The sequence below is a fragment of the Rhododendron vialii genome, chromosome 9a (genome assembly GCF_030253575.1).
Source record: "Rhododendron vialii isolate Sample 1 chromosome 9a, ASM3025357v1".
Classification (NCBI taxonomy): domain Eukaryota; kingdom Viridiplantae; phylum Streptophyta; class Magnoliopsida; order Ericales; family Ericaceae; genus Rhododendron; species Rhododendron vialii.
In genome coordinates, this window is record NC_080565.1 from 36,497,592 (window position 1) to 36,517,188 (window position 19,597).

At 39.3% G+C, this 19,597-nt stretch overlaps 2 protein-coding genes across 2 annotated transcripts; both read right to left on the reverse strand.

The window, feature by feature from the left end:
- Positions 1 to 3,562, reverse strand: LOC131299851 (probable LRR receptor-like serine/threonine-protein kinase At3g47570). Its single transcript, XM_058325425.1, has 2 exons — positions 829 to 3,562; positions 1 to 720 (listed from the first exon to the last, which is right to left on the reverse strand). Exons 1-2 carry the CDS (start codon positions 3,560 to 3,562, stop codon positions 284 to 286), a joined length of 3,171 nt encoding a protein of 1,056 aa, XP_058181408.1. The 3' UTR covers positions 1 to 283.
- Positions 3,563 to 18,640: 15,078 nt separating this feature from the next.
- On the reverse strand, positions 18,641 to 19,542 carry LOC131299852 (probable LRR receptor-like serine/threonine-protein kinase At3g47570). The gene is made up of 2 exons (XM_058325427.1): positions 19,423 to 19,542; positions 18,641 to 19,309 (listed from the first exon to the last, which is right to left on the reverse strand). The coding sequence occupies exons 1-2, from the start codon at positions 19,540 to 19,542 to the stop codon at positions 18,665 to 18,667; spliced, it is 765 nt and encodes a 254-aa protein (XP_058181410.1). The 3' UTR covers positions 18,641 to 18,664.
- Between the last annotated feature and the right edge of the window lie 55 nt (positions 19,543 to 19,597).

Consider the following 19,597-nt stretch of genomic DNA (forward strand, 5'->3'; position numbering starts at 1 on the left):
CAAACCAATAAAGATGCTACTGGCACATTCCTAATGCCTTACATGTAATTATTTATTGGGTACTTACACGCATACGGAATTAAATATGCACAACTATGACTACTTGAAAACTCAAAACTATACATGGGAGAGAACTTTCACCTTCTCTTTTATTCTTCCTAACTTACATGATTAACAAACCGGCCTGCATATTTGGGTTTTGGCCTTTCTAACTAAGTGATTGTGCTTCAAACCTTCCAAGCATCCTCCGCTGAGTCAATTCCTCTAGTGGCACTCTTAGTAGCTATTCTCGAGACGTTCCTTCACCGGTGAGTCGCATCCTCATTTGTCTCCTGCCATGGATACCTCCTCCAAGAAATACTTCCTTTATTTTCATTAATCCAATGATCACGTCCTTGATGTTCATCCTTTCCCCAGGTGATTCCGCAGAACATGCAATTCCAATCCTCACAAGGGAAACTGAGCATTCTCTTATTTTGTGTCGTCTGACTCTTTCTTTTTGAGCATCGTTTTCAGCTTCAGTAGGTTCTACTAATAGCATGCGCGAATCAACAATCTCCATCACTCTCTCTGGCAATGCCTCCTTGCAAAATTCATGAAGGCTTTGTCTGATTGTAAACAATTCATCTATCGGTCTTTTTCCTGTCAGCATTTCCAATAACAAAATTCCATAGCTGTAAACATCTCCTTCTGTAGATGTCCTTCCTCCAATTCCATATTCTGCATTTAAATAGTTAAAGTCATACCAAACAGAAGAAATGTAGGCTACTATTTACAAATGTCTGATAGGAAAAAAGAAAGAAGAAGAAAAATTAGTGATCTGCTTACCTGGCGCAACATAGCCTATAGAACCTTTGATTGCAAGTGAATTTGCTTGCCCACCATCACTGTTACCGCTATTGATGGTGAGGAACTTGGCCAGCCCAAAATCTCCGACATGGGCAATCATGTCTTCATCAATGAGAACATTGCTTGGCTTTAGATCGCGATGAACAATTGGAGTTTCACAACGGTGATGTAGGTATTCTAAGGCACATGCAACATCGATGGCTATATTTAACCTTTGGGAAAGGCTTAAGTTCCATTCTTGTTGCGGTGTATCTTCTCCTGGTTGCAACCACTTCTCTAAACTTCCATTGGGCATGTACTCAAAAACTAGTGCTTTAAAATCATCACCTGCATGGTTTGTACTTGAACAAACTGTTATGATCTTTAGAAGATTTTTGTGCCTTGTTTTCCTCAAAGCTTCACATTCAGCCACGAAGCTCTTGGAAGCTCCTCTTTGTTCAAGATTGAGCACCTTGACTGCAATTGGTTTATCCCCTTCATGGAGAATTCCTTTGTACACGGTGCCAAAACTTCCAGCTCCAATTAAGTTTAATGAAGAGAATCCACCAGTGGCGTTAAGGAGCTGATCATATGAAACCCTCAAGAAATCATCTCCTATGACTGGTTGGGTGATAGATTTGTTTTTCTGTTCTCTTTTCCTAAGAAAAACAACCAAAAGTAGCACCAGTGAAAGACATGGGATTATGCAAGCAATTGGAACAATAATTTTGAAGCCAAGGCGATTCCCCTTCTTTATGGACTTTGGGCAAGCAGGTAACCGCATTTCTGCAATGCCTCCACATAGCCCTTTATTTCCAACAAGTGAAATCGTACTCAAGTTTCCAAAGACACCTTGCAAGGGCACCTCACCGACCAAGTTGTTAAATGACAAGTTCAGATTCTTTAAATGAACGACGGCAGCTAGATCTTCTGGAATTTCGCCAGACAAGTTATTGCGTGAAAGATCCAAACTTTCAATTCCTTTCAAGGAGCTAAAGGAGGGAGGAATACTACCTTGAAAAGTGTTACCCTCTAGAAAAAGACCTTCCAATTTCAAGCAATTTCCCAGAGTACTAGGAATATGTCCAAACAACTTGTTCTCCGACACATCTAGTTCCTCGAGATTGTTCAATTTCCCGATTTCGAGTGGCAGGACACCAAAAAAAGAGTTATGAGCCAAGTTCAAGAAGGTTAAAGTGGAGAAAAGGCCTACTATTTCGGGTATGGGACCAGTTAAGAAATTATTTGAGAGATTCAAGGTTTGCAAGCGCAGGATATTTCTAATACTTGAAGGAATGGTTCCATTGAAGTTGTTCTTAGAAAGGTCTAGCACATATATTCGAGTGAGATTTCCAATGCTTTCTGGGATGGGACCGGACAATTTGTTTGTACAGAAAGTTAGTATTTGGAGGTTTCTAAGGTTCCCTATTTGAAAGGGAATGACACCTGAAAATAGGTTTTCTTCCAAATCCAACGTGTCTAAGTTGATGAAGTTGGAAATTCCCACGGGTATGCTTCCAACAATCTGGTTCGTTCCTGCTACTAACCCCTTGAAGTGACTTGAGAGATTGACTATGGTTGTGGGTAAAACGCCACCAAAACCATTTTTATTTAAACCCAATCTTTGTAGCTTGCTGCAGTTAGTTAACGAATCGATGAAGCTCAAGTCACTAGCATCCCCAGAACCTAAATTGTTTATACCCAGATTTAGATGGAAAAGATTCTTCATCTTTCTCCCTAGGTCAAAGGGAACTCCCCCCAAAAGGTTGTTGTATGCTAGACTAAGGTATTCCATTCTAGATGCATTAGAAAGAGAAGCTGGAATGGGTCCCCAAAATTGGTTAATCGCAATGACAAAATGTTTCAGGTTGGGGAGTCTAAGACCAATATCTTGGGGTAAACTGCCTGTAAGTTGGTTTTGTTTAAAGCCTAAGCGCATGAGAGTCGAGATATTATAAAGTGTGGGAGGGACATTACCTGACAATTTATTCGCACTAATGGTGAATAGCTGAAGGTTGCTAAGGCAGCCGATGGAATGTGGAACAGTTCCTGTGAGGCTATTCAATGCCAAATCTGTTCTTTGGAGGAGAGAAAGGTTACCAAGAGAAGGTGGAATCCCTCCGATGAGGTTGTTGGAGAAAAGGTTAAGATAAGTGAGATTGGAGAGAGAACCAAACGAGGCTGGAATTTTTCCAACTAGATCATTATAGGCTAATGAAATGACACGAAGGGAGTTCGAAAAATTGGTTGGAATTTCCCCTTGAAGAGAATTGCTACTGAAATTTAGTTGTTGTAGCCTGAACAAGCGATTAAGCTCCAAGGGTATTTTTCCTTGGAGTATGTTGTCCTGGAGATAGAGGGATCTGAGAAAAGAGAGGTTTCCCAAGAAAGGTGACATGGTTCCCCTCAGACTTTTGGCCCTCAAGTCCAGAACCACTACTCTCTGATGCTTGCGACTGCACGTTACTCCGTCCCATTTGCAGAGATCGAGAGAACTGTTCCAGGAACTTAACGAGCCATGCGGATCCTCGGCTATAAGTTCCTTGAATGAAAGCAATGCTGATAGATCAGTTTTGTTGCTCAATCTGCATGTTACTTGTGTTGCAGTGGTGAAAAATAACGCCAAGCTGAGTAGCTTGATCATGCGAAATAACAGAGAAGACGAGTTCAATGTCATCAACTTTAGCATTCTAAACATTGAAGGTGAAGAAGAATGCGACTCCCTTGAAGGCATGCCAATACTGCAATTTATAGTGCAAATGACATTTAATTGCTGTCTCCTCCTTTCAACAAGAATTGTTGACTCGTGAACAATACCCAAGTTTTCCCATTAGTTTTTTTCCCAAGTCTTCTCATTATTCAAACCACAAACTACAACCAAAACGAAGGATGAGAATTTCAAATTTTGCCAAAAAAAATAAAATAAACAGCCCTTAAGAATAACTAGTAATACAAAAGAAAACGAATTGATTAGAAATCACTACCAGGAAGAGAATCACAAATAGTGGTTTTTATTGAACAATAAATTGTATGACTTTGGATGACTCATAGTTTTATGAAAGTTACTATTTTTCCTATTCATCTATTGTGTTTGTATTCCGGATATCAAGCATTGTCATACGATCGTATTCATTGTTTTGGGATAGGCTTTGAGATAAACTATATGATATAAGACGGGTTGTGCTATTGGTTAAATCCAGTGAGACAATCTATTCCGTGTTGAGATAGCCTATACTGAGTACGAGTCTTGAGAATATTTTTGGGGGTTATCGATAGGAATTGCTACCCTATTGGTGTCCTGGTTACGAGTTGAATGAAACCCTAGACTTCGCCGCAATTATATTGCAAGGGGAGGTTGGATCGAAAACCCTAGTCTCTTCTCTCTCTTGTTTTTGAAACTTTAATTACTTTCTAGTTAGTTTTAGTTTACTCAAATCAAATCACAAATCCAACTTCCATTTGTCCTCCGAATTAAATTAAAAATTAATTGAATACCGCTCCTCATGGACGATCCTGGATTTAACCACTATTCTTAGGAATAATATTTAATTCCTTGTTTTATAAATTATATTTTTGGCATTCGTGACTAATGACATGGCCTTGGAACACAAAATTTCAATTTTAAGGAGATGAATACAGATGTAGAAAAAAGTGTGTAAAAAACATGTTAAATTTGAGAAGGCTAGTTTGTATTGTGCTATACAAACTCATGCTAATACAATTTTCTCTGAAATTGGATGGTCAGTAATGTGCTAGCCGCCACTTGGTTTGTTTCAAGAGGCATGTAATGTCCGTTGTTGTTCACGTCTATGTTGCTAAGAAATGCCTATCATCCCAAGTGGCTTGTAATAAAGAGTTGATGTTATTCTTGTATTGGTTGAGTTGATCATTTTACATTAGATATGAGGTACAAAGTACTAATGCGGGACGCTACATCAATTGTGAGAGTCCATGAGACAAAACCCAACAATTCAACTAATACAAGAATAAGCCCAATATAGGGTAGAGACAAAAAAAGAAAAAAAAAGTCCTCTAAGAGAAGAACACCCACACGTAGGTGGGGAGACTCGAACTCTTGACTTGCTAGTGAGATGCAAGGGTCCTAGCATATTAATCTACTAACTTGAAATTTTTTTGCTAAAATATGTATGAGAAAATTTTCTTTTGCAGTAAGCTTCTACTTTTTAAGTTTGGGAATCCACCATAAGTATTACTTTTGGCCGCGAAGAATTACTAATGGCCGCAAAGAATTACTCCTGCCCGCAAAAAATTACATCTGGCCGCGAAAAATTACTCATGGCCGTGAAGAATTACTCTTGTCTGGAAAGAATTGCTCAAAAGAACTGTTGATTCTTGAACAATCCCCAGGTCTTCCCATTAGTCTTTCTCAAGTCTACCCAATTTACTAGGAAAAAATTGGTAGATTCCAATAGAATGCTCTATCTCCGTAGATGTCGCTTTATTACTGGGAAAAAAAAGACAAAATGTGAATGGAGGACTTGGAAAAACTCCAACCCTTCAAGTGGGTTGAGTGTTAATTCTACGGTCATTTCGTTTTGTAGACTTTTCCATGGTGTCACAGTAATATGTTGTATCATGGTGGAAGACTCTATTTGCTATTCCTCGTTGGACTTCAAAGTTTGAGAAAAGGGCAAGGAAAATTAACTCCTCCTTCAGCTTTCCTTCCTTCTATCTTCTCTCTTTCACAGTTAATCAATATTTCTTTTTATTTTTTCAACAAATAAGAAGAATACACTTTTCGTTAACTTCTCTTTCACTTCTTTTTAATTTTCTCCTCCATTCCACATTTTCCAAACACTACTACAAAATGATATAAAGATCACGGTCCAAAAATTAAAAAGATCTCACTTTTTGTAAAAGCGTAATAAAATGTTGTGGACTATAGTTTTAATCTCAGTTATACAAAGAAACTGAGATGGAAAGATTTTTTAATCTCAGTAATCTAAAAAGTGATATTGTAACTTGAAGAATAGATCTCATTCTCAAAAAATTAAGATGAAAAGATTTTTTAATCTCAATAATCTAAAAGTGAGATTGTAACTTAAAGAATAGATCTCCTTTTTGAAACACTGAGATTGTATATGAAAGAATATATCTCATTTCGGAAAAACTGAAATAAAAAGAACCTTTAATCTCAATCATCTAGAAACTGAGATAGTCAGTTAGAGAATACATCACATTTTTTTTTAGACTTGAGATGAAAGCTCGTATATAGGAAAAGTTGAAAGTCGCTTACCCGTTAATCGACTCTGCGCGCAATAACCCTAAATATATGTTACTTTCAACCATTCGACAAAAAATATTTCGTCAAAAAATGGGGTACTTTTGGCGATAAAAATATATTTCGTCACCAAATGGGTACCTTTGGTGACAAAATTTATGAAGGTTGCGTTTCATCGCCAAATGTATTTCGAGTATATATAACTCTATGCTCAAAACTTCATTAAGTGAGATAATTCAAATTGGGTTTGAATAATAACATAAAGGGCTACAACTTTCATGTTTATCAAAATTTCTAATTTTAATATTTAAAGGTTCAAAATGATGTTCAAAATATATTTTAATGTTAAACGCATATGTTAGATATTAAATATTTCAATTATATATTGAAAAGTGTGTGTGGTGCAGTTGGTTGAAACTTCTATACAAAATTCAAGAGATTTAGGTTTAAAACCCAACAGGATAAACAAAGTGGGATTTTTTCCCTTAGGAAAACGCCACTTTTAATCTCGCTTTTTCCAAAAACTGAGATTATTACTCTCTAAACAACCGCGGTTTTATAATGAAAACTGAGATATTAAGCTATTAAAGGTCACGGTTTTGTAATTTTTAATCACGGTTTTTATGTTTTTAGTCACGGTTTTAATGAGTTTTAATCACGGTTTTTATCCTGTGGTTAAAAGATAGGGACTTTTAGTTACACCTTGATAGACCACGGTTTTAAATGCGAGATTAAAAGTGAAAGATCACACCAAATGACCGAGGTCTTTATTTATTTTTGTAGTAGTGAAATTACGAGCAGCATGGTTTTCTTGTACACAAACTCTAGAAGTCGTTAGTACAATTTTGTTCTAATTACAAGATTATCTTCATCTACACTGATAAAGAACTTGTGAACAGTCCTGTAGGAGACCATTGCGCTATGAATTTGACATTTCAACAAGACTAGATCAATTTACAAGGATGCCAAAAAGAAGAAGGAGAATGGTCGCTTCTCTTCAATCTGGTGCAAGAACTGTGGTGATAGCGTGTTTCAGACGAGCAGAGAGAGTCTGAGCAAAAAGCTGCAGGCCTTACCCGTGCCACTGGCTTAGCTTAGTTGGCATTTGTGTCTAATCACATGGCCTTGGGACACAAAATTTCAATTTTAAGGAGATGAATACAGATGTAGCAAAAAGTGTGTAAAAAACATGTAAATTTTAGAGGCCAAGTCTGTATTGTGTTATACAAACTCTGTTAAGTTAATACAATTTTCTCAGTTATAAGCAAAAATCATTATAAACAGTGGTGAAAATTTATTTCCATATAGTGACTCTTGGTTCAGCCGGGTGCTCATACCATTCTGTGGCTGAATGGTAGATCGATTACTTTGAACTTCATGCTTTCTGTATCCCTTTGCCTTGATAAGCAGATACGATTGAAGACCATGGAGTTGATCGATGAGTTTAAGTACCAAGACGCAGGACATACGGTGATGAATTTGGCGGTATCTCATTTTCTGGTTACATAAATGGACACTGCAGTAGCTCTGGGACAATTACATTTCCAGACAATAATTCGATTCGACACCATATTTACTCGTAACAAGGATGCCAAAGGACCAACGAGAGTGGTCGCTTCTCTTCAATCCAGTGCATGGCGATACCATGCAGGGCCGGCTCTGAGATTTTGGAGGTCTAAGATGATCTTCAAAAGTGAGACCCTTAATAATTGTAAACAATAATCAAATAAAAAGTCGATAAATGAAATACATGTATTCAAGGTGGCATACTATTTCAAAAACATCATTATCTTTACTTAAACATCACTCTTCTTGCGGTTTTAGTTGCAAAAGTACTAATTATGCCCTCACAACCAATCTCCTCTGCCGTTTCATTCTCGATTAGGATGGCCAGTCCATTTAACCTGTCTTGTGACATAGTTGAGCGAAGATAAGACTTGATCAATTTCAACCTTGAAAAGCTTCTCTCTCCAGACGCAATGTAACGTATATAGTCAATAGGATTCTATAAGCAACCCATGCATTTGGAAAACAACCCTCCATCTGTTTCAAAAATTCAGAACTTCAATTGGTTTTGTGTACCCACCACTCTGAATAATTTTGAAGGGCCCCAGAGATCTTTGGCAATCCCATGACCTTCTATTCCTCCTTGTTTTTTTCTTGCATTTCGTGTTCAATTTTTCTGGGCCATTGGGCCTTAAGTATAAAATGTCTTTAGGTATAAAATTGGGCCCTAAAATAACACATATATACTAGGTCTTACAAAATAAATGGGGGCCCTTTTAATTTTTTGACAATTTTTGGGGGCTTAAGGCCCACGCCTCTTGGGCCTTAGCCCAGAGCCGGCAGTGATACCATGTTCCAGACAAGCAGAGAGAGTGTGAGCAAAGAGCTGCGAGCCTTACCCGTGCCATTGGCTTAGCTTAGTTGGCATTCGTGACTAATGACATGGCCTTGGGATACAATTTCAATTTTAAGGAGATGAATGTACAGATGTAGCAACAAGTGCATAAAAAACATGTTAAATTTGAGAGGGCGAGTCTGTATTGTGCTATACAAACTCTGTTATGCTAATACAATTTTCTCTAAAAATTGGATGGTCAGTAATGTGGTAGCAACCCCTCGGTTCGTTTCAAGTGGTTCGTAAAGTCAGTTATTGTTCATGTCTATGTTGCTAAGAAATGCCTATCATCCCAAGTGGCTTGTAACGAAGAGTTGATTTTGGGATAGGCATTAACTGCGTGGTTGGAGGGCACCACCTACTTAATTGAAATAGAGAATATGGTAGAGCAATACTGAAACATTTTTGCAAAAATACGTATGGGAAAATTTTCTTTTGCAGTAAGCTTCTTCTTTTTAAGTTTTGGAATCCTTCTCTTATTATGGTGGTTTGCCGGGTATGTGAGTAATTATTCAGAGGCTCTACGGCGTGATCAAGTAGTGCTGCCCCAAGACTCGTAACTACCACACATTCTTGTGGAGTTTATATTATTCGTCACGGACCCTACAATATTGTGAGATGGCTAAGAACTATGGGGCACCACGTAGTTTTTACCCGAGGAGTACCTATTAATTTTTCTCCATACGCCAGCATAGTGTAGTTCTTGTCTTGCGTTGCAGCTTAATATCCCCAGTGGAAAAGGGGCAGAAAATTAAAGATATGAGTTGTAAGGACCAAATTCCGGGGTCTTAATTGTTTTGGCAATTCCGTTCGACAAAACACATATTTTATATCAAGTTGTAATTTTATTATTTTTAACAGGCTAGGGAGTCTGTATAGGATTAAAGTGGAAGGAATCTTTATTTGTAATTCTGAGTGAGCGTGTTGGATAAAAAAGGAGGTCGACTACAACAAAAACGAATTTTGGCGAAGACGGATCAATCGGATTATTAGTCGGCTCCTTCTGTCATTTAAATGAACATGAAAAAAGATAAGGGTTGGACTTGTTATTTTTCTCCTAGGGTTTCGCTACAACTATAAAAAGAAAAGGGGCAGTCATCGAAAGTTCTGGCAGCCACATACACAAACGTGTATTGAGATTAAAAAAGGAAGGCATATAGCGGCAGAAGGAGGAAAATATAGTGGCGGCTATTTTTCTGAGAGCTATTCGTAAGGGATTTCTGTTAGGTCTATTGGAGGGCTTGTGGACTCAAGGCCGTTGGCGATCAAGATCACTGGGTGCAGTGTATGTGTGACTCAGCAGGTAGTACTTAGAACGTTGTGAGGATTTACACCGTTTGGATAGATATATTTGTAACTGCAAAATGGTTATAGTGATTTGATTCCTTCCCGTGGTTTTTACCCATTCTGGGGTTTTCCACGTATATCTTTGCGTTGTGCGATTGATTGCTTTGCGTAGTTTTTTGCTGTTAATTTTACTTAGTGATTCCATTTCATATTGTTAGGGTTTTTTTACGGATTATTAGGGAACCCTAATTTTTCATGAGTTTCTCACAATCTCACCATTTTCTGGGAAATGGTAAGAAACCAAGTGAACAATTGAATTTTTTTAATTTTTTTTTCAGTTCTTTCATTTTTCATCGTCTGATTAAGTCATAGATTTTCATGCCTAGAAGGGCACAAAAATGTGTTTTAGACTTGGTGGCTCCGACCATCTTTGAATCCGTCTACTTTCAACCAATTTTTCATAAATAAGCTATATTATTTTCATTTTTAGTTTCCATCGTCTTTTAGCACTTTGAAAGCCCTATTTGCATGTCAACATAGAATTGGTCTTGATCAGATTTAGAATGAGGGGGATACGAGCATTTCATGTAAATAATGTGTTTTTTGACTCACTGATGGTAAAATTGTCATGACATTCATGCATAAATGATTTTGGATCAAAACCACTTTGATTAGAAAGTATATTTAACAAGCTTTTTAATGGTTAACCACGTGTAAATCGGATTTCGGGAGTGTCTATGACATACCATTATACAAACCGTTGGAGGCACTAAGAGTAAAATACATTCAAAGTTTCATTGAGTGCTCAAATCCCTTTTTCTTAAGTATATCTTCATTGCTTTAGTGTTGCATAGAGTACATAGTGCATCCACACTTTATTGAAGCGTAGGAAAAATCATGTCATCATTAAGATTTGTTTAAAGCAAGGCTCAAATTTTTATGGAGCCAAATTTAGATGTTTTCAACCCCCAACACAATAAAAACTTGAAAATATTTCCAAACGAGAATAGCCAAAAAGATTGGAAGTCATAGTGATCAAGTGGTAGTGGTTGTGGTGTAGACCGAACTTTGGGTTCAAAAGCCACGCTATGTGCGAATCCTAGTTTTGATGTAATGTGTGAAGCCCTATGAACTCTATGGATCTTACGGAATGAATGAATATCCTAGAACTAGAGAAGTGAGTGTCGAATAGAACATATAATGTGTAGAAGGGCTCAAAAATTTGTTTTAGCCTTAGTGGTTCCATCATCTTTAAATCGGTCGGCTTTCAACCAATTTTTCATAAATGAAGCTATATTATTTTCATTTTTCATTTCCATCTTCTTTTAGTACTTTGAAAGCCCTATTTGTCAACATAGAATTGGTCTTGATCCGATTTAGAATGAGGGGGATACGAGCGTTTCATGTAAATGATGTGTTTTTTGACTCACTGAGAGTAAAATGGTCATTTCATTTGATGTACAAATGATTTTGGATCAAAACTTGTTGGAACTGTGGCTCATATGTCAAGTATGAGAGGTACCGAGGCGTTCCAAGAATAGGCGTGTTGGATGTCGCCGAGAGAAGCCATGAAAAGTCTGCTAGTGAACTCTGTAGGGCTACGGCTTTGCTCTGTAGGGCTACGGGTGAGACTAGCTGATTGGCCAGAGACGCGCGTAGCTCTACAGCTTTAAGCTGTAAGGCTACTGCAGTAAGTAACGGGTTAGGGTTGGAATAGGTCGAGTATAAAGGCTCTCTATTGTAAAACCCAAATAACATATACTGTGATAATAAAGAACAATAGCCGCTCTTGCTCCCGTGGACGTACCCGGTTTTGGGGAACCACGTATATCTTTGTGTCAATTTCTTTACTGTTTTTATACTCGTGAATCGTGTGCGTGTGTGTTACGATCCTAACAAGTGGTATCATAGCCAGGTTGTTTCGGATCACACGGAAGAACGATGTCAGCGAGTTCGTCTGTTACGAAGTTCGATGTGATGAAGTTTGATGGAACTTCGAATTTCGAATTGTGGCAACAGAGAGTAAAAGATCTGTTAGTGCAATAGGGTTTGTACAAAGGGTTGAAAATGAAACCAGAGGCCATGTCTAACGACGATTGGGAAGAACTCCAAATGAAGGCGGTGAGTACGATTCGTTTATGTCTTGTAGACAAAGTTATGTATCACGTGATTGGTGATGAATCGCTGGCTGGGGTCTGGGGTAAACTGGAGAGCAGGTATATGTCAAAGTCTTTGACGAATAAACTGTTTCTAAAGCAAAACTACTCGGGTTGAAGATGATCGAGGGTTCTAACCATATTCAACATATTAATACGTTCAAGCAGATTGTTAGCGACCTATAAAGGATTGAAGTGAAGTTCGACGAGGAAGACCAGGCGCTGATGTTGCTTTGTTCTCTTCCGGTTTCTCTGGAGAATCTGGTTACGACTTTACTCTGGGGAAAAAAAACCCTAGAGCTGGAGGAAGTTATTGCAGCTCTGCTTGCATTTAACCAATGTAAGCAACAGACTGAGGCTATTCAGGGTGAAGGGCTGATGGTGGCAAAAGGATACGAGGAACGTGGCAGAAAATCAGAGAGGGGTAAAGCAAGAGCGCGTGGGGGGGTCGAAATCAAGGGGCAAGAATCCTGAGCCGAAGGAGTTAAAATGTTATAAGTGCCATGAGGTGGGACACTTCAAGAAAGACTGTCCTTACGGGAAGAAGAATAAGGGAAAGGGAACGGAAAAGAAAGTTGGATCATCAACCTCTGCAAACGTAGTAGAGCAGGAATTAGATGATGGTGATATGCTTTCGATTTCAGCAACTTCGGATCACTTGGCAGACTCATGGATTCTGGATTCAGCATGTTCATTTCATGTGACGCCTAATAGGGAATGGTTTGACACCTACAGGTCAGTGAATTGTGGTAATGTTTGAATGGGTAATGATGCATCATGTCAAGTCGTTTGAATAGGCACAATTAAGATCAAGATATCTGATGGTGTTGTGAGAACCTTAGGTGATGTTAGGCATGTTCCAGATTTGAGGAAAAATTTGATTTCGTTAGGAACCTTAGACTCTAATGGCTGTGAGTATAAAACAGGAGGTGGATTCATGAAGGTAACGAAAGGTGCTTTGGTGATTATGAAGGGTACTAAGATTGCTGGTAATATCTATTGTTTGATAGGAAGTACAATTGTAGGTGGAATTGCTGTTGCCACCACAATTGAGGATACTAATGATACTTTCATGTGGCATATGCGGTTGGGCCATATGGGGGAACGTAGGATGCTAGAGTTACATAAGAGGGACCTGCTGAAAGGAGTGAAATCGTGCAAGTTAGATTTCTGCAAGTTTTGTGTTCTAGGGAAACAGTGTAGAGTGCAGTTCAAGCAGGCTTTGAGTAGAACGAAATGGATTCTTGACTACATACATCCAGATGTTTGGGGGCCAGTGAGGGTAGCTTCTAAAGAAGGATCTCTGTATTTTTTGACCTTTATCGATGATTTTTCGAGAAAAGTCTGGGTGTACTTCATGAGACACAAGTCTGAAGTTTTTAAGAAATTCAAAGTGTGGAAAGCAGAAGTAGAAAACCAAACAGGGAAACAGATTAAGTGCTTCAGAACAAATAATGGGAAAGAGTTTAAGAATGGGCCTTTTCTGACATTTTGTGAGGAGCATAGGATTCTGCGACACTTTACAATTCGAAAGACACCTCAGCAGAATGGGGTGGCAGAAAGGGTGAACAGAACCATAGCAGAAAGGGCATGGTGTATCAAGTTGAATGCAGGGCTTCCAAAGGTTTTTTGGGCAGAGGCAGTGAGTATGGCATGTTTCATTATCAACAGGTCACCGAGTACTGCTCTGGGTGGAAAGGTAGCAGAAGAGGTTTGGACAGAAAAGGAGGTAGACTATTCAGTCCTGAAGATCTTTGGGTGTCCACCCTATGTTCATGTTCCCAGTGATGAAAGGTCAAAGCTTGATGCAAAGTCCAAACAATGTATCTTTCTTGGATATGAGAAAGGGGTTAAGGGATACAAGCTTTGGGATCCAGAATCAAAGAAAGTAGTGTTCAGTAGGGATGTGGTATTTGACGAGGCTTCTATGGTCAAGGCACATCAAGATGTTCAGAAAACTAATACGGGAAAACAGCAGCAGAGCGTACAGATTGAGCTGGAGAGTGTTGACATAGGCTTGCAGCAAGTGGAACATCTTGATCAGCAGCAGCAGGAAAGTATAGCCACAGGGAGACCTAGGCGCACTATCAAACCACCAGTAAGGTATGGGTTTGAGGAAACGGTTTCTTATGCATTATCGACCACCAGTGGGGATTCGTCTACTTTTCAGGATGCTATCACTAGTCCTAAAAGGGATAGATGGATGGAAGCCATGGTGGACGAGATAGAGTCATTGCAAAAGAACAAGACTTGGAAGTTGAAAGAATTGCCTGAGGGAAAAAAGACAGTGAGTTGCAAGTGGTTATATAGGAAGAAAGAGGCTGTATCAGAAAAGGAAAGGTAAAGGTTCAAGGCTCGATTGGTAGCAAAGGGATACTCGCAGAGGAAGGGAATCAATTATGATGAAGTCTTTTCTCTAGTGGTGAGGCATACTTCAATCAGGATAATCTTGGCATTGGTGTCTAGCTATGATCTGGAGTTAGAGCAGCTGGATGTGAAAACAGCCTTTCTCCATGGTGATTTGGAGGAAGTTATTTACATGGAGCAGCCTGAGGGGTTCAAGCAGCCAGGGACTAAGCACCTTGTTTGTAGGTTGTATAAGTCGCTTCATGGACTTAAGCAGTCCCCAAGACAATGGTACAAGAGGTTTGACTCATTCATGATCTAGATTGGGTTCACACGTTGTGAGTATGATTGTTGTGTTTATGTTCAGAGTCTTGATGATGGTTCCTATATTTTTCTGTTACTTTATGTTGATGATATGCTTATTGCTGTGAAGAGCATAGTTGAAATCAACATGTTGAAGGTTTTGTTGGGTAAAGAGTTTGACATGAAGGATTTGGGTGCTACTAGGAAAATACTTGGGATGGAGATACGCAGGGATAGGTCAGTTGGAAAACTCTCTGCTTGTCCCAAAAGGGCTATGTTATGAAAGTGTTGGAGAGGTTTAGTATGGCTAACGCTAAATCGGTCAGCACTCCTTTGGCTAGTCATTTCAAGTTGTCTACAGCACAGTGTCCAAAGTCTGCTGAGGAAATTCAGGACATGTCAAACGTGCCTTATGCAAGTGCAGTTGGTTGCTTGATGTATGCGATGGTGTGTACGAGACCCGATTTGGCACATGCAATCAGCACAGTCAGTAAGTACATGGCAAATCCAGGCAGAGAGCATTGGAAGGCGATCAAGTGGATTTTTAGATACTTGAGAGGTACTTCAGACGATGGGATTTTGTTTGCTAGGCAACAAGGTCAGATTTCAGTTGTGGGGTATGTGGATGCAGATTATGCTGGAGGAGTGGATGACAGGAGGTCTACGACAGGGTATGTGTTTACATTGGTAGGTGGGTCGATTTGTTGGAGATCCATGGTACAACCTCTAGTGGCGCTATCTACTACTGAGTCTGAATACATGGCAGTGACTGAGGCTGGTAAGGAAGCATTGTGGTTGAAGGGGTTCGTGAAAGAGCTAGGCATCGATCAAGGTGGAGTTCAGTTGTATTGTGATAGTCAGAGTGCCATTTATTTGGCAAAGCACCAGGTGTATCATGCAAGGACCAAGCATATTGAAGTGAGATTTCACAAAGTGAGAGAGTTGATTGCTATAGGTGATGTGATATTGGAAAAAGGTGCATACTTCTGAGAATGCAGCTAATATGTTGACAAAGACTATGACCGCGGACAAGTTCAAGTATTGCTTGGACTTGATTAATGTCTCCAGGTGCTAGGCAATTGGAGACGCCCCCCACATGTTGACTAGAAAGGAGGGGGGGGGGGGGGGGGGGGGGGGGGGGGGGGGGGGGTGGGTTATATCCTGAAGGGGCGAGTGTGTATTCGCCAAGGTGGAGATTGTTGGAACTGTGGCTCATATAACAAGTATGAGAGGTACCGAGTAGTTCCAAGAATAGGTGTGTTGGATGTCGCTGAGAGAAGCCATGAAAAGTCTGTTAGTGAATGCGGTAGGGCTACGGCTTTGCTCTATAGGGCTAGGGGTGAGACTAGCTGATTGGCCAGAGACGCGCATGACTAGAGATGCGCGTGACTAGAGACGTGCGTGACTAGCTGATTGGCCAAAGACGCGCGTAGCTCTACAGCTTTAAGCTGTAGGGCTACCGCAGTAAGTAACGGGTTAGGGTTGGAATAGGTTGAGTATAAAGGCTCTCTATTGTAAAACCCTAATAACATATACTGTGATAATAAAGAACAATAGCCGTTCTTGCTCCCATGGACGTACTCGGTTTTGAGGAACCACGTATATCTTTGTGTCAATTTCTTTACTATTTTTATACTCGTGAATCGTGTGCGTGTGTGTTGCAATCCTAACAAAACTACTTTGGTTAGAAAGTATATTAAACAAGTTTTTTAATGGTTCTAACCATGAGCAAATCAGATTTCAGGAGTGTCTGTGACATGCCCGCGAAATTTGGTTTGTTGAGCAACTCGGGGGACGAGCCTAGGGCGCACTGAATTGCGCCCGGGGAGCATGAAATTGAGCCCATGGAGCACTAAAGCTGTACAAGAGGCCAAACTTTGTGAGCTTGTCCCGAACATTCTCGAACTCCGATTTACGCGTGATTTAAACTGTTGAAATGCTTGTTCAATTTACTTTCTAACCCAATTGGTTTACATTTAAAATAATTTATACATCAAAATAAGTGACCATTTTACCCATAGTGGGTCAAAGAACAATTCATTTTCATAAAAGGCTCACATCTCTCATTTTAAATCAGATATAAACCTATTTTATATAGATAATTAGGGTTTTAAAATTATTAAAAGATGGTTGAATCCAACTATAAGAATATTTAGGTTTCGTTCATGAAAAATGGATAAGAAAATATGCCACTATAAAAACCGTTGGAGGCACTAAGAGCAAAATATATTCTAAGTTTCATTGAGTGCTCAAATCCCTTTTTCTTATGTCTATCTTCATTGCTTAAGTGCTCCACAGAGTACAAAGTGTATCCACACTTCATTGAAGCATAGGAAAAATCGTGTCATTAGTGAGATTCGTTCAAAGCAAGACTAAAATATTTATGTAGCCAAATTTAGATGTTTTCAACTATCAACACAACAAAACTTGATAATATTTCCAAATGAGAATACCCAAAAAGATTGGTAGTCATAGTGGTCAAGTGGTTGTGGTGTAGACGACCGACTTTGGCTTTAAAAGCCTTGCCATGGGTGAATCCTAGTGATTTGATGTAGTGTGGAAAGCCCTATGAACTCTATGGAGTTCTTGCGGAATTAACAAATACCCTAGAACTAGAAAAGTGAGTGTCGAAGAGAACTTACAATCTGTAGACGGGCACAAAAATGTGTTTTAGCCTTAGTGGCTCCGGTCATCTTTGAATCGATCTGCTTTCAACCAATTTTTCATAAACTATATTTTCATTTTTAGTTTTAATCATCTTTTAGTATTTTGAAATCCCTATTTGCCAAGATAGAATTGATTTTGATCCGATGTTGAATGAGGGCATATGAGTGTTTCATGTAAATAATATATTTTTCGACTCACTGAGGGTAAAATGGTCATGTCATTTGATGTACAAATGATTTTGTATCAAAACCACTTCGGTTAGAAATTATACTTAACAAGCTTTTTAGTGGTTCTACCCAAGTGCAAATCAGAGTTCTGGAGTGTCCGGGACATGCCCACGAAGTTTGGTTTGTTGAGCAACTTGGGCAGCATGCGCCTGGGGAGTGTGAATTGTGCCTAAGGCGCACTGAATTGTGCCTAAGGCGCATTAAAGCTGTACAAGAGGTCAAACTTCACGGGCATGTCTCGGACATTCCCGAACCCCGATTTACGTGTGGTTTGAACAATTAAAAAGCTTGTTGAATTTACTTTCTACCCCAAGTGGTTTAGAAGAAACACCTATTCATTTTCTTTTTGTTTTCCCTAAACCAACCAGTAATTCTATTAATTCGCTGCTATTTTCTTTTGTTTTCCCTCCACAAATTCAATATCCTAGCACAGCACAAAGGAGAAACACGTCCAATTTTGAACTAGATATGGGAAAGTGTTTCTACATGTTATTTCCTCTTTATTTGCTCAGTCGGGTTCATTTAATGGCCTGCCCGTAGGGTTGTTAAAAAAAAACCTCCTCTTTATTTGATTGAACCAAACATCACTAAATAAGTCAAGCATTCATTACTTTTTGGAGCATTACATAAACATAAGCATAAATACTAGCGAAATGATTGCACTTCAAAAGTTTCAACATTCAACCATCCTCCAGATCTTCAATCCCGGCAAATGTACCTCTTAGTAGCTATTCGCTAGCTCAAGATGTTCCTTCACCGGCATGTTGCATCCTCAATTGTTTCCTACCATGGATACCTACTCCAGTAAATACTTCCTTTATTGTCATTAATCCCACAATCACATCCTTGAAATTCATTCGTTCGCTGGGTGGTTGTGCAGAACACGCAACCCCTATCCGCACAAGGGAAATCAAGGATGATCGTATTTTGTCTTGTCTAAATCTGTCGTTCTGTGCATCCATTTCAACTTCAACAGGTTCCTCTAGTGGCATGCGCGAATCCACAATCTCCATCACTCTCTCTGGCAATGCCAACATACTGAATTCATGAAGGCTTTGTCCCTTTGTAAACAATTCATTTGTTGGTCTTTTTCCTGTCAGCATTTCCAATAAAAGAATCCCATAGTTGTAAATATCCCCTTCTGTAGATGTCTTCCCTCCAATTCCATATTCGACAGTTTAACAGGGAAAAGGAAACAAAAGTTATATTAGTATGGAGAAATGTAGGCTTCTATATACAAATGTCGGAAAGGAGAAAAGTAAAGAAGAAGAAAAGGTACAATTAGTGACACCTTACCTGGTGCAACATACCCTATAGATCCTTTGATTGCAAGTGAATTTGTTTGCCCACCATCACTGTTACTGCAATTTACGGTGAGGAACTTGGCGAGCCCAAAATCTCCCACTTGGGCAGTCATGTCTTCATCGATGAGAACGTTGCCTGGCTTTAGATCACAGTGAACAATAGGAGTTTCACAATGGTGATGAAGGTATTCTAATGCACATGCAACATCGATCGCTATATTTAACCGTTGGGAAAGGCTTAAGTTCTGTTCTTGGTGTGATGCATCTTCTCTTGAATGCAACCAGTCTTCTAAACTTCCATTGGGCATGTACTCAAAAACTAGTGCTTTAAAATCATCACCTGCATGGTTTACACTTGAACACACAGTTATAATCTTTAGAACATTTTTGTGCCTTGTTTTCCTCAAACCTTCACATTCGGCCATAAAGCTCTTGGAAGCTCCTATCTGTTCATGATTGAGCACCTTGCAATTGGTTTTTCGCCTTCCAGGGGAACTCCTTTGTACACTGTTCCAAAACTTCCAACACCTATTAAGTTGGATGAAGTGAATCCATCAGTAGCTTTCATGAGCTCATCGTATGAAACCCTCAATAAATCATCTCCAAGTGATGATAGCGTGGTAGATTTGTCTTTCTGTTTTCTTTTTCTAAGAAAAACAACCAGCAGAAGTATCAATGTTCCAACTACAACCGCGTAGGTGATCGCGACTATAATTTTGAGGCCAAGGCGATCCCCCTTCTTCATGGACTTTGGGCATGCCATTAACTGCATTTCTGCCATGCCTCCACAAAGCCCTTTGTTTCCAACAAGTGATATTATACTTGAGTTTCTAAAG